General features: G+C 45.9%; 2 protein-coding genes across 7 annotated transcripts in view; one reads left to right on the forward strand and one right to left on the reverse strand.

The window, feature by feature from the left end:
- The window catches only part of kiaa0586 (KIAA0586 ortholog), a 667,340-nt gene that overhangs the window by 527,981 nt on the left and 115,809 nt on the right, over positions 1-23,550 (reverse strand). The window lies entirely within an intron of this gene.
- On the forward strand, positions 6,380-6,771 carry LOC121292410 (histone H2B-like). The gene has a single exon (XM_041214274.1). The coding sequence runs from the start codon at positions 6,397-6,399 to the stop codon at positions 6,769-6,771; it is 375 nt and encodes a 124-aa protein (XP_041070208.1). The 5' UTR covers positions 6,380-6,396.

Below are 23,550 nucleotides of genomic sequence, written 5' to 3' on the forward strand. Positions count from 1 at the left end.
GAGAGGAACTTGCAGTGGGAGGGGGGAGGATCCAGTTGTCGTGGTCCACGTAGGTAACAACGACATAGGTAGAACTAGGAAAGAGATTCTGCATACAGAGTATGAGGAGCTCTGTACTAGATTTAAAAGCTGAACTTCAAAGGTTATAGTCTCTGGAATAGGAGCTGAGCCATGCGCAAATTGGCATAGGATACATAAAATTAGAGAGATGAACATGTTGCTCATAGACTGGTGTGGGAGAAGTGTGTTCCGGTTTGAGCAGCACTGGGAAAAGTGGTGGCTGTACTGTTGGGATGGTCTATACCTGAACTGTGTTGGGATCAGTGTTCTTGCGAACTGCATAACTAGGGAAAGAGAGAGGGTTTGAAATTAAATACTAGGGGCAAGGGATCGAATGTGGAAAGATGTGGCATATCAAAGAGTAGAGACAAGGTAAGAGAGGAAAATAGCAATATGGGAAATAAGGGTCAGAAATGGCAGGAAGGGACAGAGAAAAAAAAGCTAAGAATGCACCAAGAATCAAGACTAGATGTCACAAAGATAACAAAAAGGCAAAACTAAAGGCTCTGTATCCGATTGCATGTTACATTCATAACAAAATAAACGACTGATAGCGCATGTTGAAGTAAATAAAAATAATCTGATAGCCATTACATAGACGTGGCGGCAGGATGACAAGGATCGAGTCCTGAACTTTCAGAGGTATATGACTTTCAAGAAGAATAGGAAGCAAAGGTGGAGGGGTTGCGCTGTTGATCAAGGATGGCATTTGTGCACTAGTTAAAGATGACCTTGGTTCAGGAGATCAGGATGTAGAATCAGTTTGGTGGAGATGAAGAATAGTAGGGGAAAGAATTCACTAGTGGGAGCGATCCACAGGCCCCCTAACAGTAATGAGAATGGAGGAAAAGTGTACAAGGAGAAATACTGGGTGCTTGTGTAATGTGACAGGATTAATTAATGACCTCAGGGTAAAGACATCCCTAGGTAGCAGTGACCACAATTTGGCTGAGTTTTACATTCAGTACAAAAGGGAGGAGAGTGGGTCTAAGACTAGTATTTTAAATTTAAATAAAGGCAACTATGTGGGCATGAAAGCTGAACTAGCTGAAGTGAACTAGGATACTAGGCTAGGAGATAGAACAATAGAGAAATAAGGGCAGACATTTAGGGGATATTTCAGAATAAGTATGTACCTAATATAAACAAAAGTTCTCAAGAGAGGACCCACGAGCCACTGTTAATTAAAGAAGTTAGGGAAAGCATCAAACTTAAGGAAAAAGCATATAACTGCCCAATGTATGAGAGGGAGCTAGCTAGAAACGTAAAAACTGACAGCACGAGTTTCTGCAGGTATTTAAACAGGAAAAGAGTTGATAAAGAAAATATTTTTTCCAGTATTACTATGGGATACTGTGAAGCAGGTTTGTGGGGGCTATGTGCATGTTTTGTGTGTGTGTGTGCGCGCGCGCGTATGTGACTAATTTAATTAAACTGAAGACGGTCAGACTGCAAGGTTTAAATTATCAAAGGGATAAGGTGTAAAAGCAGGCACTTTGAGGTGGAGATGGACAAGATAAGATGGGATCCCAGTAGACATAGTCCGAATGGATATTTGCATTAGGAGGCAAATGAGGAATGAATTTTTAGCTGTTGAATTTCAAAGAGACGTAAAGGAAGATTTACAACAAGCCAAAGATCATAAGTTAATAAAGCAAAGTTAATTAAGTTTATTTTTCCCTAAAGTGCTGGCCATAAAGACAACATGAAAGATTTTTAGATTCTGGGAAAGGTAACTTTCAAAAGAAGGTCAAGAACAATAGGTTTAAAAGATAAAAGGGGAGAAAAGAAAAGGAAAGATTGAAAGCTGTATGTGATGAGTGGCCATTTGAGGACCTGAAGGGTGAGCTGTGCGAAGACAGACCTGTGAACAAACAGCCTCTCGCCATCCCAGAGAAGTGTTTGTGTATTCTAGAATGCAAAGTTTATTACAAGCCTTGGGTTTTGTCCAGTGAAAGGGAGAGAGAAGCTAGTGAGTACCTCCCTTTTAGCAACAGTGGGGGCCTTGCGGTAATATTACTGGAGGTTTAAAAGATTTAGAATCTATAGGGACTGCTGCCTGAAAAGGGTGTTTATTTGTGAGTCCAGCTAAGTTGAAATCTTTTCGGAAATGTTATAAGACTAAATTTAATTGTGTGATTGTAGTATATGTTTAAGTTTTCTCTTGTTAATAAGTGTTTTAATTTAATATTTAAAATCTCCAAAAGCAGTATTGAAAACATTACTTCTGACTTCAGTGTACATACCTTCTTGTAATAAATACAAATTGCAAAATCGTTGTAATAGCCTGACTAAGTTTCCCTTTTGGATTTGATCAGCCTGTCAAATACCACCTGCCATATTATAACAGTAAAGTGAGTGTTGATCCTCTGGAGAGTGACAGTGGAGAGTTAACAGTAGATAATAAGGAAATGGTGGATGAAATGAAAAAATATTTTGCTTCTGTCTTCACTATAGAGGATGTAAAAATATTCCAGTAATAGCTGTAAATCAAGAGGTGGAGGGGAGAAAGGAATTTAGTGAAATTACAATCACGAGGGAAGCAGTATTGAGCAAACTGATGGAGCTGCGGCCTGACAAGTCTCCAGGTCCAAATGGATATCATCCCAGGGTCTTAAAAGAGGTGACTAATGAGGTATTAGATGCATTGGGAGTTAATTTTGCAAAATTCCTGAGATTCTTGAAAGGTTCCATCAGACTATAACCACCCCCCTATTCAAAAAGGGAGGGAGGCAGGAAACTATAGACCAGTTAGCTTGACATCTGTCGAATCAATCATTGAAGATGTTATAGTTGGGCACTTAAAAAAGCACAAGATAATCGGGAAGGGTCAGGTTTTGTGAAAGGTAAATCATGCTTAACCAATTTATTAGAGTTCTTTGAAGGAACAACATGTGTTGTGGATAAAGGGGAGCCTGTCGACGTACTGTACTTGGATTTCAAGAAGGCATTTGATAAGGTGCCAAATCAAAGGTTATTGTGGAAGATAAAGGCTCATGGTGTAGAGGGTAACATCTTAGCCTGGGTAGAGGATTAGCTGGCTGCCAGAAATAAGAGAGCATGCATAAATGGGTCTTTGTCTGATTGGCAGGATGGAGTCCACAAGGGTCTGTGCAAGGGCCTCAGCTTTTTACAAATTACATCAATTACTTAGATGAGGGGAGCGAAGGCATGGTAGCTAAATTTGCAGATAACACAAAGGTAGGTAGGAAAGTAGGTTGTGGACAAGACATAAGGAGCCTGCAGACAAATATAGATAAATCGGAAGAGTGGGGAAAAATCTAGCAGATGGAATATAATGTGAGAAAATGCAAAGTTGTTCACTTTGGCAGGAAGAATAAAAAAAGAGTATTACTTAAACAGAGAATGACTGCAGAATTCCGAGGTGCCGGGGATCTAGGTGCTCTTATGCATGAGTCACAAAAAGTTATTATGCAGGTAAAGCATGTCATCAAGAAGGCTAATGGAATGCTACCCTTTATTACAAGAGGAATTGAACAGAAAAGTAAGGATGTTATGCTTCAGTTATGCAGGGCATTGGTGAGACCGCATCTCAAGTACCGTGTGCAGTTTTGGTCTCATTTAACAAAGGATATAAATGCGTTAGAGGCAGTTCAGAGGAGGTTTACTAGATTGATACATGAAATGAGCAGGCTGTCTTATGAGGATAAGTTGGACAGGCTGGGCTTGTTTCCACTGGGGCTTAAAAAGAGTGAGGGATGACTTGATTTAAGTATGTAAGATCCTGAATGATCTTGACAAGGTGAAAAGGATGTTTCCTCTTGTAAGTGATTCCAGAACTAGGGGACAATGTTTGAAAATTAGGGGTCACCTTTATAGGATAGAAATGAGGAGAATTTATTTCTCTCAGATGGTTGTGCAACTCTGGAACACTGCCTCAGAGGCGGTGGAAGCGGGTTGACTGAATATTTTTAAGGCAGAAGTAGAAGGATTTTTGTGAGGCAAGGGAATCAAAGGTTATTTGGGGTGGATAGGAATGTAGAACTTGAAACAAAAACAGATCAGCCACCAGGACTGTCACTGACCTCATCTCCTCTGGGGATCTCCCTCCCACGGCTTCCAACCTGATAGTCGCCCAACCTCGGACGGCCCGCTTCTATCTCCTACCCAAAATCCACAAACAGAACTGCCCCGGTAGACCAATCGTCTCAGCTTGCTCCTGCCCTACAGAACTCATTTCTCGATATCTTGACTCCCTTCTCTCTCCCCTTGTCCAATCCCTTCCCACCTACATCCGTGATTCCTCTGACACCTTACGTCACATCAACAATTTACAGTTCCCTGGCCCCAACCGCTTCCTCTTCACCATGGAAGTCCAATCCCTCTACACCTCCATCCCCCACCAGGATGGTCTGAGGGCCCTTAGCTTCTTCCTCGAACAGAGGCCCGAACAATCCCCATCCACCACTACTCTCCTCCGTCTGGCTGAACTTGTTCTCATGCTGAACAATTTCTCCTTCAACTCCTCTCACTTCCTCCAAATAAAAGGTGTGGCTATGGGTACCCGCATGGGCCCCAGCTATGCCTGTCTCTTTATGGGGTATGTGGAACATTCCTTGTTCCAGTCCTACTCTGGCCCCCTTCCACAACTCTTTCTCCAGTACATCGATGATTACTTCGGTGCCGCTTCATGCTCTTGTCGGGACTTGAAAAAATTTATTAATTTTGCTACCAATCTCCACCCCTCCATCATTTTCACGTGGTCCATCTCTGACACTTCTCTTCCCTTCCTTGACCTCTCTGTCTCAATCTCTGGTGATAGACTGTCCACCAATATCCATTACAAACCCACCGACTCCCACAGCTATCTCAACTACAGCTCCTCACACCCCTCTTCCTGTAAGGACTCCATCCCATTCTCTCAGTTCCTTCGCCTCCGTCGCATCTGTTCCGATGATGCTACCTTCAAAAACAGTTCCTCTGACATGTCCTCCTTCTTCCTTAACCGAGGTTTTCCACCCACGGTCGTTGACAGGGCCCTCAACCGTGTCCGGCCCATCTCCCCCGCATCTGCCCTCACGCCTTCTCCTCCCTCCCAGAAACATGATAGGGTCCCCCTTGTCCTCACTTATCACCCCACCAGCCTCCGCATTCAAAGGATCATCCTCCGCCATTTCCGCCAACTCCAGCATGATGCCACCACCAAACACATCTTCCCTTCACCCCCCCTATTGGCATTTCGTAGGGATCGCTTCCTCCGGGACACCCTGGTCCACTCCTCCATCACCCCCTACTCCTCAACCCCCTCCTATGGCACCACCCCATGCCCACGCAAAAGATGCAATACCTGCCCCTTCACTTCCTCTCTCCTCACCGTCCAAGAACACAAACACTCCTTTCAAGTGAAGCAGCATTTCACTTGCATTTCCCCCAACTTAGTCTACTGCATTCGTTGCTCCCAATGTGGTCTCCTCTACATTGGAGAGACCAAACGTAAACTGGGTGACCGCTTTGCAGAACACCTGCGGTCTGTCCGCAAGAATGACCCAAACCTCCCTGTCGCTTGCCATTTTAACACTTCACCCTGCTCTCTTGCCCACATGTCTGTCCTTGGCTTGCTGCATTGTTCCAGTGAAGCCCAACGCAAACTGGAGGAACAACACCTCATCTTCCGACTAGGCACTTTACAGCCATCCGGACTGAATATTGAATTCAACAACTTTAGGTCGTGAGCTCCCTCCCCCATCCCCACCCCTTTCTGTTTCCCCCTTCCTTTTCTCTTTTTTTTCCAATAAATTATATAGATTTTCCTTTTCCCACCTATTTCCATTATAAAAAGAGAAAAAGAAAAAAAAATTATTTATTTATTTATTTACATCTTTTCTGATCTCCCCACCCCCACTAGAGCTATACCTTGAGTGCCCTACCATCCATTCTTAATTAGCACATTCGTTTAGATAATATCACCAACTTTAACACCTATGTGTTCTTTTGTATTATTGTTGTTGACATCTTTTGATGATCTGCTTCTATCACTGCTTGTTTGTCCCTACAACCACACCCCCACTCCACCTCTCTCTCTCTCTCTCTCCGCCCCCCACACACACACCTTAAACCAGCTTATATTTCAACTCTTTCTTGGACTCGAACTCAAGTTCTGTCGAAGGGTCATGAGGACTCGAAACGTCAACTCTTTTCTTCTCCGCCGATGCTGCCAGACCTGCTGAGTTTTTCCAGGTAATTCTGTTTTTGTTTTTGTTTCAGATCAGCCACAATCTTATTGAATGGCTGAACAGGCTCGAGGGGCCGAATGGCCTACTTCTGCTCCTATATCCTATGCTCGTTTGAATGGTTATTGTGTGTCTGAAAGTGACGATGGTTGATGAGAAGAAACCAGCTCCCAAGAAGGGAGGCAAGAAAGCCTTAAAGAAATCGGTAGCAAAGGGCGGCAAGAAACGGCGAAAGTCGAGGAAGGAGAGTTACGCCATCTACATCTACAAAGTGATGAAGCAGGTTCACCCTGACACCGGCATCTCCTCCAAGGCCATGAGCATCATGAACTCGTTCGTGAGCGATATTTTTGAGCGCATCACGGGTGAGGCTTCCCGCCTGGCCCATTACAACAAGCGCAGCACCATCAGCTCCCGGGAGATCCAGACCGCCATGCGCCTGCTGCTGCCCGGGGAACTGGCCAAGCACGCCGAGTCGGAAAGGACAAAGGCGGTGACCAAGTACACCAGCTCCAAGTAATACCCCAGAATTGATTAAAAAAACACATACCACACCAAAATAGTAAACATCCAATTTCACACTCAACATACAGAGCCCAAAGAAATAAAGACCATTGTCTAATATCCCACAATCTACTTCAGCTGAACTGACCAATTGTTTATTTTGATATTATCCTGTTTATTCAGACATGCGTCATTCCTCCTTGTTATGATGCCTGCTGAATAATAATGCTCGCTAAGGCTGGAGTACAACCTTGTTTCATCTGATAGGCAACACCTGAGACTCGAGGATTTTAAGAAAATAACAAAAAATAGCAAAATAGGTAACTCTGAAAATGGACTTGTATTTTAGGAAGAGGGAAGAACAGAGCTCCTTTACACATGGAAATCTCCAAAAGAAGCCCCAGCAATTCAAAACTCTCACAAACGCTCCCACAGAAGCTGCAGTGTCATTAGCAAATCAAATGAGAGAAAAAATTGCAGTGCAAACAATATGTGTACACAAAACTGTGCATGGAATGCTTCACTAGTAAGGAAGAGAGTAAGGGTAAAAAGCAGGGCGGTGAAGAAAAGACAAAAAGACACATGGTTATCAAAGAAAAATACAGGAATAGCAAAGAGAAATTCGGAGTCATCAGAAAAGGAGCAGAATAAACCTAGAAAGTGAATAGGCAGCAAGTTATTTGACTATCAAACTTACCAACAGGGAGGCCCTAATTCCACCCTTTCACCCCAGGTCAGAGAGATAGACTAATTGCAGTTCTGCTGAAGGGTCATGAGGACTCAAAACATCAACTCTTTTCTTCTACGCCCATGCTGCCAGACCTGCTGAGTTTTTCCAGGTAACTCTGATTATGTTTTGCACAGTTCCCTTGCTGCCCCAAATGAATCCTGCTCACTCAGCAAAAATCAGGGATGAAATCTGTAGCTTTCCTCATCTGAACAGTTCAGTGATACACCACACACTGAGCCAGTCAAGTACTGTTATATTGATGACATTTTTATTGAACAGTTTCATCATTTCTCATAAACTGATTGAAGTATCAGTGAAACGTTTCAGACAATTAGGGCGGTAGCAAGCAGATAAAGTGACATTTTACCCGCCAGATGCAACGGTTGATTTTCACACCGTATCATCCCAAACCTGCCACATTATTTATACATTCCCAGGAAACACGCCATTTCCATGGCAAGCGGGATCTCATTTGCCCGCCCGCCATCTCCTCACCGCTTTATCAGGCTGGGCGCCATATTTGAAGTCCAGCTGTGTGCATCACATCTCAGTGCTTCCAGCCCGCGACAGCTGCAGGGAAGGTGTCCACAAAAGGCAAAAAGACTGCAGCCCCCAGGTTTAGCAACGCGTCACGAGAACACCTCTTGCATGCCATGGAGGCCAGCCAGGATGTCCTCCACCCCCCGCTTTGGCCACAGAATGGGCAGCGGCATGACCAACCAGGCATGGGAGGCAGTGGCAGCTGTGGTCAGTGCCAATGCCCTTCAAAAGATGGCAGCCACCCAGTGCCAGAAAAGGATGAATGATCTCCTCCGTTCTGCCAGGGTAGGTCACTCTTCTCATCACTCTCAACACAAACCCTCACAAACCCATCACACATCCACAGGGATCTCACTTACTACCAGTTCAAGGGACATTAACCATTCATTCTCTCACACTCACCATCATTGTCCTCATCGCGTCCATGGAACTCACCATCCACACATGCCAGGCATACTTCTTATCTGGTCTGGCAGGCGTCCTGCTTACACTTTCCCCATCTCTATTCATGTAGGATAAGCTAGCACACAACAACAGGGAGAGGTCGCAGACCGCTGGAGGAATGCCCAAAATCAAGATCCTCACCGACTTTGAAAACACAGCCACCAGCTGGCCGGCAACAATCTGGACTAGTCCTGTGCTGACAGTGAGGTTAGCAGTGTTCTACCAAGTGAGGGTCCAGCAGTGCAACATCCCTCAGACAACCATGCTGTCAGTGTTTCATAGGCCACTGCCATACACTAATCATTTTTTCTTGCTTCTGCAGGCACATCTGGGAAACAGCCAAAGGAGTCCATGACCCCGGGCCTTCAATCATTGCCCAAAGAAACCTGTGAAGAGGAATCTGGAGGCACCCACCTTGATGTCCCATCACAGCATTCACCCACACCCTCCACCAGTGCAGAGACAGACGCCTCGGTGACCTAGCTTTAGAATAGCCTCGGGATTACAATCTGGTGAGCAAATCACACTTTCTGATCCACAGCAGGCAGCGGCAGGGACTTTCCTGGCCTCTAGCACTCGGAGGAGCGTTAGATGAGGCCAGATAGATGAGCTGCTGGACTCGGTCATGTCACAGTTGCTGGAGCTGCAAAGGCAAGCTCAGGAATATCAGGAAGGGATGTCCGCTGCACTCCTCAGATTGCAAGGCACGATGGAGGAGTCCGTCTACCTTCACTCTGAGGTGATACCCCACCTTGCGAACGCACCGAGGTCAACACTGGTAGGATGGCGGCTGCCACTGAGACCTCGGTCCAGGACGTCGCTACTGCACTGCTGTATGGGCTCAACTCCATCACTGATGCCACAGTTGGCCTCCAACAACGTGTATGTAAGAGGGGTGCCTGCAGCTCGATCTCACTCCAGCTATCCCTTCTCTTCAAGGAGTCAGCCTGGGGCCCTCGGACACCCAGAGGGAGGAGGATCAGCAGGTGCACACACTGGGGCCGTCCATCCAGGTGACTCTGCGAGTGTCCAGCCCATTTAAATTCCCTCTTTGGTGACCTCAGCAACTCCAGTTCCACAGGCCAAGAAAGGTGCCACTGCCACACAGCAGGACCCTGAAACCAGGAGGGGCCCTCCAGGTCTTGGTGCTCCAGAAGACACCTGTCAAGGTGATTACAGATAGGGTGTTGCAGTCAGCAAGTTGCCTCCATCTCTGTGAATGTCGTGGCAGCACCAAGACATAGCAACAGCGTCAGGGAGGTTAAGATGATGTAACTCTTTTGAGTTAAAACAATTAAACTAAATTAACAAAATTAGGATAAATCAAGCACAGCCCCAATTCAGGTCAGCTGTAAAACTAAGGACAAAGTTTAAAGGAAACTTACAAACTTTAAACCAAAATGTGATTAAGGGGGTCAATAAAACACCCCAGTCCCCACGGTGCCCACCAAGCACGGAAGGCCTTGAGAGTGCCAGCAGACACCTTGTGCTCCCTCTCTAAGGACACCCAGCCGCGAACGTAGCAGCGGAAGAGGGACAAACAATCAGGCGGGACTCCGCCATCGATCGCCCGCTGCCTGGACCTGTTAATGGCCAACTTGGCCAGGCCCAGGAGCAGGTTCACGAGGAGGTCCTCCTCCTTCCTGACCCCCTTCCGCACCGGGTGTCCGTAGATCAGGAGCATGGGGCTGAAGTGCAAACAAAACATTAATAAAAGGTTTTTCAGTTAACTAAAAAGGGAGTGCAACCTACCACACCCTACATAAGCGTGGTCCACGGACTCCACAAGACCACAAAAAGGGCAGGTGTCCTGGGAGTCTGCGAACCTGTGCATTCTACAATTATAAGGGACTGCTGCATGCAACACCCTCCAACCTTGGTCCCCGATAGAAAGGGGGAGGACACCTCCGTAGAGGGCCTCCCATCGGGGGCCTCCGCCGCCAGACAGCAACAGGGCACACCAGGGCATGTCCGTGCGGCGGACAAGGGTGAGAAAATGGCAAGTGTGCAGCAGCAGTCCGTACAAATAGCTCCTCCGCGCCATGCCAAATGGCACGGAGGGCACGTCCCTGAGCCGGCTCATATTGCAGGACACCAGCACCCGAGGGAGGGGTCGGGGCTTGGGGCCAATGTGGAATTCCGTCCGAGCAGGGGAACGTTCGGCAGGAAGACCACCGCGCACCTGGGCCACCTCGAGACCTAAAATTAATTCGGGTCCGAGCACGACCGTCCTTAGGTCTTGGATGGCATCGGCTGCGATCTGGACACTCACAGACGCACGACGCGCCAACTCCTGCGAGAGCATCCAGCCCAATCCTCCACCACCCAGCACGTCCCCGATCCTGGTCACCCATGCAGCCACAGCCCTCCTCTCTGCCAACCATTGAAAAGGACAGAGGGGCGGATTCCTGAGCAGCGGCTCTCTGACGATAGCCACTACTCCTGACGGGGGAGAGCTGCGTCGCGAGGCGACCACATTCCAGACTTTGATCAGGTCCTGGTAAAAGACGGGCAACGCCTGCAAGGAGCCACTGAGGCCCCTCTGCTCTATAAACAGGAGCTGCACGTCATAGTTCAGGCCGTGCACCTGACAGAAGAAATACGTCGTCAGGGCACACCATCTCGGAGGAGGCACAATGTAAAGGTATCGCTGCAGGGTCTGAAAGTCGCCACCTGTGTGCGTAGGCACTCTAAGATGATGTAACTCTTATAGAGTCAAAACAATTAAACTAAATTAACAAAACTGGGATAAATCAGGCACAGCCCCTAATTCAGGTCAGCTGTAAAACCAAGAGCAAAGTTTAAAGGAACCTTACAAACTTTAAACCAAAATGTGATAAAAGGGGTCAATAAAACACCCCAGTACCTGAGGTGCCCACCTAGCACGGAAGGCCTCGAGTGTGCCAGCAGACACCGCATGCTCCCTCTCCAGGGACATCCGGCCGCGAACATAGCCACGGAAGAGAGACAAACAATCGGGCAGGACTCCTCCGTCGATCACCCGCTGCCTGGACCTGTTAATAGCCAACTTGGCCAGGCCCAGGAGCAGGTTCACGTGGAGGTCCTCCTCCTTCCCAACCCCCTTCCGCACCGGGTGTCCATAGATCAGGAGCGTGGGGCTGAATTGCAAACAAAACATTAATAAAAGGCTTTTCAAGTAACTAAAAAGGGAGTGCAGCCTACCACACCCTATATAAGCATGGTCCACGGACTCCACAAGACCACAAAAAGGGCATGTGTCTTGGGAGTCCGTGAACCTATGCATCCTACGATTATAGGGGACTGCTGCATGCAACACCCTCCAACCCAGGTTCCCGATAGAAAGGGGGAGGACACCTCCGTAGAGGGCCTCCCATCGGGGGCCTCCGCTGCCGGACGGCAACAAGGCACGCCAGGGCGTGTCCGGGCGGCGGACAGGGGCGAGAAAATGGAAAGTGTGCAGCAGCAGTCCGTACAAATAGCTCCTCTTTGCCGTGCCAAAAGGCACAGAGGGCATGTCCCCGAGGCGGCTCATATTGCTGGGCACCAGCACCCGAGGGAGGGTTTGGGGCTTGGGGCCAATGTGGACTTCTGTCCGAGCAGGGGAGCATTCAGACGGAAGACCACCGCGCACCTGGGCCACCTCAAGACCTAAAATTACATCGGGTCCGAGCACGACCATCCTTAGGTCTTGGATGGCATCGGCTGCGAGCTGGACACTCACAGACGTGCGACGCGCCAACTCCTGCGGGAGCATCCAGCCCAATCCTCTGCCACCCAGCACGTCCTCGATGCTGGTCACCCCTGCAGCCACAGCCCTCCTCTCCGCCAACCATTGAAAAGGACAGAGGGGCGGATTCCTGAGCAGCGGCTCTCTGACGATAGCCACTACTCCTGACGGGGGAGAGCTACGCCGCGAGGCGACCACGTTCCAGACTTTGATCAGGTCCTGGTAAAAGACGGGCAACGCCTGCAAGGAGCCACCGAGACCCCTCTGCTCTATAAACAGGAGCTGCACGTCACAGTTCAGGCTGTGCACCTGACAGAAGAAATACGTCGTCAGGGCACACCATGTCGGAGGAGGCACAACGTAAAGGTATCGCTGCAGGGTCTGAAAGTCACCACCTGTGTGCGTAGGCACACTAAGATGATGTAACTGCATAGCCCAGGCTCAGGTGTTAATCTCTTGTACATTATGTTCACTATTGTCAATAAACTCACAAGAATGTCTCCCTGTCTATGGCTCCTTGTTCTAATGAACAATGTTTGTGTCACTCATATGTGAAACCTTACTGCACAAGATAAAGGCAGGTGTCTCAGTTCAGGGCCCCTTCCCTGGTCTGAAGGCTGCACAAAGTGATGGTCCGGCCTCACACTCCCTGGACACATTAGTGATGTCTGCACCTCGACAGTGCTCATCATTGCTGCCAGAAAGTTGTTGGCAGGCACCACAGAGTTCTGTCATTCTCTATGTGTGCTCTCAGCACCTTTAAGGTGGAGCTGGCCCCCATCACTTCAGCGTTTGTGACCAGTGATGCCGTGGTCTTGATGGGTTCAGGTGCTGAAGGAGGACAAAGGATCAGATGGTTCTAAAGTTTCAAGGTTGTGTCTCTATGATATGACCCTGATCACAGAGCGCAAGCGAACTGCCCTCAGCCAGACAAGAGCCAGACGTTATCAGAGGCTATGTGAAGATCTATGGAGTGTCTGCACTGCATGTTGTCATCATCCTCCTGACAGGAGCATTATCACAGAGGGTATGCATGCTGCCATAAACCAGACTTGAGTAAAACGTTCACAGATGCAATGTGAGGATCTATGGGGTCTCCTCACTGCATGTCGTCATCATCCTCCACAAATCTAGCAGCTATAAGGGCTCTTAGAGCATGGCTGCCTCATCTAGCCAGTGGGAAGGCCTTACCCCATCATCATCACCTTCGAGGACCTCCTCACCCTCATCCCGGTTGGCGTCGTCCTCATTGGAAGAGACCTCCAGCTCCTCCTCAGCCAGTTCCTTTCACCATTGCAGCAGCAGGCTGTAAAGGGCACAGCAGACGACAACAATGCGTGACACCCTCTATAGACTATATTGCAGGGCTCCACCAGACCAGCCCAGACCTCATTTTCAGCATCCCGATTGTTTTGCTCCACCAAGTTGCGGGTTGCAGCTTAAGCCTCATTATATCTTCGCTGTGCTGCAAATGGCCTCTCTGGGTAGCCCTTTTCCTCAAGGAGCCATTGCTGCAGCTTGTGGACCCTGGAAGACTTCAGGGATGTGTGACCGACTTGAGGATGTAGGAGTCGTGCAAACTCCCTGGAAACCGTGCGCACACCTGCGGCATGCATTTCTGGTCGCACACCAGCTGCACATTCAGCGAATGGAATCGCTTGCAGTTGGTGTAGCTGATCGCATGTTACGACAGAGATCTGAGCGCCACATGAGTGTAGTCGATCACAGTCTGCACCTATGGGAAACCCAAGATCTGGGCGAATCCAATTGCTCTTGCATCCTGGCTGTCCTGGTCCCGGGCAAAATGCACAAAGTTGTGTGCCCTTGCAAAGATGGCATCCATGATGTCATGGATGCATTTGTGGGTGGAGGCTGGTGAGATCCCACAGTGGTCACCTGTGGAGCTCTGAAAGGAGCCACTGGCATAGAAATTGAGCGCCATGGTCACTTTCACAACCATTGGCAGTGGATCCCCTCCATGTCCCCATGGCACCAAATCCTGCAGCAGCTGGCAGATGTGACCAACCAGTTCCCTAGACATGTGCTGTCTTCGGCAACACTGGTTCTTGGTCACCTGTAGGAACGAAAGGCGGTGTCTACAGACCAGGCACTGACCAGCAATGGCTCACCATGGCTCTTCGGCAGCGTGTGCAAGAGCCCCAGCCGCCCCATCTTCCAGAGGATGCTGCTCCTCCCTCTGCGCAGCCAAGAGCCTCAGTCGCTCTCTGCTCTGTCGTCTTCGCTCTCTGTAGGCCATCTGGCATACAGCTTGTTCACCAGGCTCCATGCTCTTGATGTACTCCTCCTGCAGATTGAAAGGGTGGATTAGCATGGGTGTACTAAGAACCTGTCCTGGTTAAGTCTGAAGGCCACTTAAAGCTTCCCAGAGAGTGCTGGCCACCGCTTGGATGACCAGAGATTAGTGCGCTGCATGGTTGCCTGAGACCCCGCCCACCTCTGCCCCACTCCACCCGACTGCTTGGCTGCAGCTTTGTCCATTGGATGGCATGCTGTGCTCTCAGCTCAGGCATTCTCCTAACCCACACTGCAAGGCTGCACTGTTAGCTTGAATCATCGGGGGGACTGGTCCAAACCGGAATGCTGACACTGCAAGGGGTTGTGAGCGCCTCCACCAGTGACTGCTCCATGGCTAGCTTTATCAAGGAGATTGTACAATGTGTGCAGTCATACAACTGTTCTGCAGTACACTAAAATGCTCATGACTTTGCAGTCTCTGCTGGGGGTGTGGAGGGGGGAAGAAAGCTCTGGAGCATTTAGGTGCCTCTGCATTGCTGCGTGGTTTGAGTGGGCAGATAAACTAGTAGCTGGACTCCAATCATATCAATGCCCATGCTTGAACTGTCTCAGTTGCAGAGGAATGGTCACTTTATATAAGGTGTCCCTAACGCATTGCCACTTCCCTTGCCCAACCTACCTCCCATGCCAAATGCTTGTGCGCTCAATTCAACCACAAGGCAGCCCTTGCCCTTACCACCACCACCACCTCCCCCAACATGCCTCAAGCTTGAAGTCCAACAGGCGACCCTGGCCAGCGCTGCACATCGTTGCTGTGTACTCACCTCTGAGTTCCCCTCAAAGTGCCGTCCATCAAATGCACACCTTTTATATGCTCTTGTGAACCATGTCGGAGTGCATTCCTGTCACTGTGGACAGGCGATCCAGCGGTGGGGGACGATTCCAGCAAGCTGGCCTAATAATGATATGCAGACAATGAAGCTCCTGATGTTCAATGGTGATTGCAAACTGGTTTCATGCCATCGTGAAACCAATCACGCCATATTGTCCGCTCACGCCACCGAACGCTGCCGACGCTGGTGGGCATGGAAAATCCCGGCCTTAGATTTTCAATATACTTTTTACTTGTAATTAATTGAAGTAAGTAACAAAGAACAGAGTTTATATGGTAAAATAACAACTTGTATTTATATAGCACTTTAACATAGTACAATGACCGAAGTGCTTACAGGGAGGTGTCATCACATGTTTACTCTGAGCTGCGTAAGGAAATATTATGACAGCTGACCAAATGTTTAGTCAAAGAAAACATGCAGGTACAGCAAGCAATTAGAAAGACAACTGGCACATTGGCCTTTATTACAGAGGAATTGGAATGCAAGAATGAGGAAGTCTTTCTACAATTGTACAGAGCTTTGATGATATCACACCTGCAGTACTGTGTACAGTTTTTGTCTTCACATTTAAGAAAAGATATACTTGCATTTGAGGTGGTACATTAAGGTTGACTAAATTGCTTTCTGCGATGCGAGAGGCTGAGTAAACTAGGCCTATACTCTCTGGAATTTTGAAGAATGAGAGGTGATCTTATCCAAACAATCAAGATTCTGAAGGGGCTTGACAGGGTAGATTCTGAAAGAGTTTTTCCCCTGGTGGGGGATCTGGTACAAGAGGGGACAGTCTCAGGTTTTAAGGAGCATCTTAAAGGAGGAGTGAGGGGTAGAGGTGTAGAGAGAAAATTCAAAAGCTTCAAAAGGGCCCTGACAGCAGAAGGCACAGCCTTCAATGGTGGTGCAAAGGAATACAGGGATACAAAGATGTCAGAATTAGAGGAACATAGAGTTCTCAGAGGGTTGTAGGGCTGAAAGAGGTTTCAGAGATAGGGAGAGACAAGGCCATGCAGGGATTTCAACACAAGGGTGAGAAATTTAAATTTGAGACGTTGATGGATTGAGAGTTAAAGTTGGTCAGTAAGCATAGAGGTGAAGGGAGAAGGGAATAAGTGGGAGCTAGGAAACGGGTAGCAGAGATTTTGATAAGCTCCAGTTTACAGAGGGCGAACAATGGGAGACCAGCTAGAACATTGGAATAGGAGGGTCTGGAAGTAAAAAGGCATGGATGAGGGGTTTAGCATCAGGTGGGCTGAGATTGGCAGGGAGACAGGTATTATTACAGAAATGAAGTAGGCAGATTTGTAATGATTAGGAACTGGGGTTGAGAGGTGATGGCATGGTGTCAATGGACGAGTTATCCACAGGCCCAGACTAATGCCTGGGGGCATGGGTTCAAATCAAACCATGGCAGCTGGTGGAATTTAAACTCAATTAATAAAATCTGGAATTGAAATCTACTCCCAGTAATGACCACCATGAAACTATCATTGTCATAAAAATCCAAATGGTTCACTAATGTCCTTTAAGGAAGGAAATCTGCCATCCTTACCTGGTCTGACCGACATGTGACTCTAGATCCACAAGTAATGTGGTTGACTCTTAACTATCCTCTGAAATGGCCTAGCAAGTCACTCAATTCAAGGGCAATTAGAGATGAACAACAAATACTGGCCTTTCCAGTGATGCCCAAATCCCATGAAAGAATAAAGAAAAAAAAGCTCATATTGACAATAATGAACAAAAAGACATGTATATAACAAGAACCTTAACATGCCAATTGATGTGGCACAAAGCAAACTTGACTGCAAGAACAATCCCAGAGATGAAATAAATGTAACAAATGCGAAGTTCCAAGTTTATTAACCAGGCCTTTCATAACACTGAGATTAGCTGTAATAGCACTAGTATAACTTTCACTGTGACCTAAAATTGTTTTTAAATTGCTGTAATTTGATAAATTGTATAACCAATACTATATTCATCCATCTTTTCCCGAATGCTGCTGAAAAATTAAGCCTGAAAATACTGAGTTGCATAAAATGGAGAAACAAGCATTCACCCAGCAAAGATTTATAGCTAAAACTTTTCAGTTGATAGAGCTGAAAAAAATTATGATCCTTTTTCTATCATTGACAGTGACAGTTTACAATTTATCTCCAATTAATACAGGTTGTGGATTCTCATACAATCGTAAAGTATGACATCATACAGAAACACCAAGCAAATGAGATATCTGATGCAGTCTAAATTTAAACAGCATGGAATTCCTTCTGGTTTAAATTTATTGCAAAGTAATTTTAAGACATATTCAACAGGAACTAATTTTCATCTATAACAATAAATTGCAGCAACAAAATTTTTATCAATGGCACCCTGTTTTGACATGACCCAACCTTACTGATGGCATGACATTGTTTCATATCCATAGAACACAGGGCATTCATCTACCGTTTTTAAATCTCCAACAGAAACAGAATACCTGATAACTTCATGAATGGACAACTGTTACTATTGTAACCAAATTGTAACAATTGTAACCAAAGATGACCAGGATTACTCAACAATACCACTGGCTATTCCTTGAACAAATAAACAAGTGGTGTCAGTCATTGATAACTCTGACATCACTATGTGGAAAAGCACGTAGTTATATTTAATAGGACTTTATGGCAAAGATCTTCTGCAGCCTAAGACCAGATCTTTGGCCAGTACAATTAGCTAAATACCCACTTCCCTTATAGTGACTGACTGACTGACAGCCTCAGCCGGAGCTGTAGTTATTTTGGGTGACTCTTTTTTATAGCTTCGCCAGTGCTCTTCTGCTTCGCTTTCTTGGGTTGTTTTATCCTGGGATTTAATGCTTGCTGTGATATTTTCAGTTACTTATTCATTCGTAATGTCATGAACGCTGGGCTTTACAAGAGAGTTATGTTTTAAAATGTCTCCTTTAGCTTAAGGTGAACAGAACATTCTAAAAAGGGGGATGGTGGAGTCATAAGCACCTGATTGGAGACATACCCAAGTGATTTGTTACAATGGGGCTAGAAACTCAAACAGAAACCTACTGAAATGCCAAGGAGAAGCAGTGAATGTTTTGTATTAACAACCAAGCAGGATGCCAGTGAGAGTTTGTTTTCTGTTCAAAAGGAAGGAAAAAAAGGAAACAGAAAGGATTAAGGAACAGAAAGTTGCTGAGATGGGCCTTGCAAGTGAAAATTGGATCCAGAATACTTAGGCTGAGTAGAACGATTTTCAAGGGGCCCCGCAAGTTTTGATTTAGCCTGGCGGGGAGGAGTGAGCCTGCTGGAGAGCTCGGAGATACTTTGAAACTGTTCCTGTAATGATACATATCTGCCACAAGTGCAGTGCAGGACAAAAGGTGTTGTAAGATGTATCTTGATTGCATTAGTTAGATGATGCAAAAGTGCCTTTTCTTTAGTTTGATGTACTTGTTTCATGTTATGTAATGTCTAATCTATCTTGATTTTAGTTTCTTTACAGTAAAAGGCTCAAAACATGAAATCTTGTCTTTTGGGCGCTGGGAAATTCATCTTTTTAAAAGTTATCAGTCTCACGTTTATGCTGCCGTGAGTTTATCTTTTAAGTATGATTTGACAACGTAAAATAATAAAGTGCAGCAATAAATGTATTAACAGCTCAGCAACCATTGAACATAATGCTTTTAGCTGCAAATGATTAGGAATCAATTCAACCTACGGGTCATCTATTTTAAGATTAAAAGGAAAATTTTTCTAATTATTGAAATGTGACTGTAATTCAGCACACCTTAGTTAACTCAACACACCTTAGTTAACTATTCAATGCTGCTGATGATGAAATAATTAGGTTCCTATATGACTCATGATATGGATCATGAGCTGTACTTCTTATTCATATGGCATAAAATGCTATACCACCTAGGTTCAGCTGTTTTCAGCTTTGAGAGAAACATTTTTTTGTAATTTGGAGCCAGGCGATCTTCCTGCACCTCAGCATTGTGTTGTTTATTCCCGATTTATTATTTTAAACATCAGGTTTGTAATTAACACATCAAATCTCTGCTAGCAAAGGTGCAAATTGTGGTGCAAATACAGTCCAAACTGTGATGCGTTTCATCCCTGTCAAGGAACTATGTTCGCCGATACTTCATTTAACACTTGCTGAATTTGCTGAAAGCAGCAACTTAAACTCCTTCCAGTTACTTTATACAATAACTCAGTACTTAAACAGAAAGTTCTTTTCTTATTCTTTTTCAGCATGCCACAAAATTACATAGTGATGAGGCAGGCAGCCAACCAACTTAACTCCAATTTCTCCAGTCAGTCATGAAGCAACTGTTATGAAGTTTGCATGAATCTGGAAGACAGGGCTTAGGCCTGTAGCTTATCCTGTGGTTAACAGGAGGCCACAACCCATGTTCATCCACTTGTCATCAAGCAAATTAAAGCACCAACACACGGCACCACCACCTGGTCACCAAACAAGGGCTAGTTTGAAAAAAAAAGCCTGCCTTTCAAGGTCGTGAAGCCTTACCTGCAGATAATCCATTTCAACAACAATTTGTATTTATTTGGTGCCTCTAATGTCCCAAAGCAATTCACAGGTGTGTTATAAAAGATAATTTGACACTGACATCTTTTCACAACAATATTTCCAGTGTTAGGTATGCAAATAATGAAAATTAGCTCGGCCTCTGCTGTTAAATGCCATATACTTCTCTGTGCTAAATTTTATCAGCCATATATCTGTCTATTTTACTGGTCTGTGATAGTCCGTACCCTCCTGAATTCTATTACTAACCTCCTCACTGTATATTATATTTCCGTGTTTTGGGTCATGTGCAATCTTTGAAATCATGTCCTGTATACCCAAGTCCAGGTCATCAACATACATTGAAAAGGTCAGTGGTCCTGATGCCAACCCCTGGGACACCACAGTATATTTCCCTCCAGCCGGAAACAAAACATTCACCATTACCCTCTGCTTTCTGTTTCTTAATTAATTTTGAATCCAAGCTGTACTATCCTTTTAATCCCATGGGCTTTCATTTGGCTGACAAATCAATTATGTAGAACCTTATCATACCCTTTTGCCTTGGAGTGGTCCAGCAAAGGTTCACTCAATTGGTTGGAGTCAGAACATTCCCCTATGATAAGAGGCTGCATAAATTGGTTCCATACTCTCTGTAGTTTAGAAGAACAAGAGATGATCTCGTTGAAACATATAGAATTCTGGGGGTGGCTTGGTATAGTGTACACAGAGGTTGTTTCCCATTGCTGGGGAATCTATAACCTACCTTAGGATAAGGGGCCAATCATTTAGGACTTGCAACACAAAGACATTTCTTCACTCGGAGGCTTGTGAACCTTTGAAATTCTCCATGCTCTATCATTGAGTATGTTCAAGATTAGGATAGATTTTTTTGATCTCTAGGGAATCAAGGATTAGGAGGAGGGGGAGGGGGAAGAAAAAGTGGAGCTGAGACAGAAGATCAGCCAGGTCGTACTGAACGGCAGAACAGGCTCAAGGGGCCAAATGGTCTACTCCTGATCCTATGTTCTAATGTTCAGGCTTCCATAATAATAGTTTCATGCATTCTCCTGACATCTCATGTCAGGTTAACAGGCCTGGAGTTCCCAGTTTTCTCTCTCCCTCCTTTCTTGAATAGTAGTGTTATACTTGGTAACTTCTAATCCGCTGGAACTATCCAAGAATATAGGGCAAATCATAATCTGAGCATCCACGGCCTCTACAGTTACCTCTTTTAGTACCCTTGAATGTAGGCCATCAGGCCCTGGGGATTTGTCGGCATTTTAGTCTCTTCAGTTTCTCCAATTATTTTCTCTGCTGATATTAATTACCATAAGATCCTCACCCATATTAGACCGTTAGTTACCCTCCATTTCTGGTATGTAATTTGTGTCTTCTCTTGCGAAGAAAGACACAAAATATTTGTTCGTCTCAGCCATTTCCTCAATTCCCCGTGATAATTTCTCCTGTCTCCGCTTCTAAAGGGCCGAAGCTCAATTTAAATACTCTCCTTTTTATATAATTGTAAAAGCTCTTACAATCTGTTTTACATTTGTCTAATTCATTCTGACTTTCTATATTTGCTCATTTTATCAATGTTTTGGTTTCTAAAACTTTCCCAATTCTCAGGCTTACTACCACTCTTTGCAAATTATAAGCCTCTTCTTTTCATCTAATAGTATTCTTAACTTCCCTACAGGCCAGGTACAAATCTCCCCATTGAAATTTTGTTTTTATATGAAATATATTTTCATTAAAAATGTTGAATAATTTCTTTAAATTCTTCCCAATGTTTATTTGTCGCCATGCCTTTCAGTCTATTTACCCAATCAACTGTGTGTACAGGACATAGCTGGGCAATTTTCCACATAGCCGGGTCGATGCCAGTGTTCTAGCTGTACTGGAACAGCTTGGCTAGGGGTGCAGCAAGTTCAGTACTATTACCGTAATATTGTCAGAATCCTTGGCCTTTGCAGTATCCAATGCCATCAGCCGTTTCTTGATATTACGTGAAGTGAATCGAATTGGCTGGAGTCTGGCACCTGTGACGCTGGGGACCTCCGGAAGAGGCCGAGATGGATTAGCCACTCGGCACTTCTGGCTGAAGATTGTAGCAAATGCTTCAGCCTTATCTTTTACACTGACGTGCTGGGCTTCCCCATCAACTGAGAATAGGGATATTTGTGGAGCCTCTTCCTCTAGTGAGTTGTTTAATTGCGCACCACCATTCACAACTGGATGCGGCAGGACCGCAAAGCTTAGGTCTGATCTGTTGGTTGTGGGATCACTTAGCTCTGTCTATCACTTGCTGCTTATGCTGTTTGGCATGCAAGCAGTCTTGTGTTATAGCTTCACCAGGTTGACACCTCATTTTTAGGTATGCCTGGAGCTGCTCCATACAACACAATAGATGGTATCCTCAATGTGAAGGCGGTACTTCATCTCCACAACGACTGTGCAGTGGTCACTCCTATCAGTACTGTGATGGACAGATGCATCTGCGGCAAGCAGGTTGGGTGAAGATAAGGTTAAGTATGTTTTTTCCTCTTATTGGTTCCCTCACCACCTGCCACAGACCCAGTCTAGCAGCTATGTCTTTTGGCTTATGTCCAGCCAGCTCAGTCAATAGTGGTACTACCAAGCTACTCTTGGTGATAGACATTGAGATCCCTCACCCAGAGTATAAACATGCAGGTGTTCAACATGCAGGAGCACTGATTCATCAGCTGAGGGAGGGCGGTACGTGGTAATTAGCAGGAAGTTTCCTTGCCCATATTTGACCTGATGCCATAAGACTTCATGAAGTCCAGAGTCAATATTGAGGACTCCCAGGGCAACTCCCTCCCAACTGTATACCACAGGGCTACCACCTTTGCTGGGTGTGTCCTGCCGGTGGAACAGGACATACCTAGGGATTGTGATGGTGGTCTCTGGGACATTATCTGTACAATATGATTCCATGAGGATGACTATATCAGTCTGTGAGACAGCTCTCCCAATTTTGGCACTAGTCCAGACGTTAGCCAGGAGGACTTTGCAGGGCCAATTGGGCTGAGTTTGCCATTGTCATTTCCAGTACCTAGGTCGATGCCAGGTGGTCCATCCAATTTCACTCCTTTTTTGGTTCTGCCAATTTCAGAGGGCATTGGTCTGGAGTTACGTGTAGGCCAGACCAAGTAAGGACGGCAGATTTCCATCCCTAAAGGACATTAGTGAACCAGGTGGGTTTTTTTTTTAAACGACAATTGACAATGGTTTCATCATCATTATACATCAAATTCCACCATCTGCCATAGCAGGATTTGAACCCAAGTCCCCAGAGCATTACCCTGGGTCTCTGGATTACCAGTCCAGCGACAATACCACTGCACCATCATCTCCCCATAGTGGAACCAATCCCAATTTAGCAATTTCCCCTTTCTCCAGTATTGGTGCCAGTGCCCCATGAACCAAAACCGCTTCTTCCCACACCGCTCTGAGCCGCATATTAATCATTCTAATCTGCTTAACTTTATGCCAATTTGCATGTGGCTCAGGTGGTCCAGAGATTATGACCCTTGAGGTTCTGCTTTTTCATTTAAAATCCAGTTCCTCAAACTTCCTCCATGGAACCTCATTCGCAGTTCTACCTATACCTTTGATCCCTATGCAGACCACAACAACTTAATCCTTCCCTCTCCCAGTCCAAGTTCT

This window comes from Carcharodon carcharias, chromosome 20 (genome assembly GCF_017639515.1).
Source record: "Carcharodon carcharias isolate sCarCar2 chromosome 20, sCarCar2.pri, whole genome shotgun sequence".
Lineage (NCBI taxonomy): Eukaryota > Metazoa > Chordata > Chondrichthyes > Lamniformes > Lamnidae > Carcharodon > Carcharodon carcharias.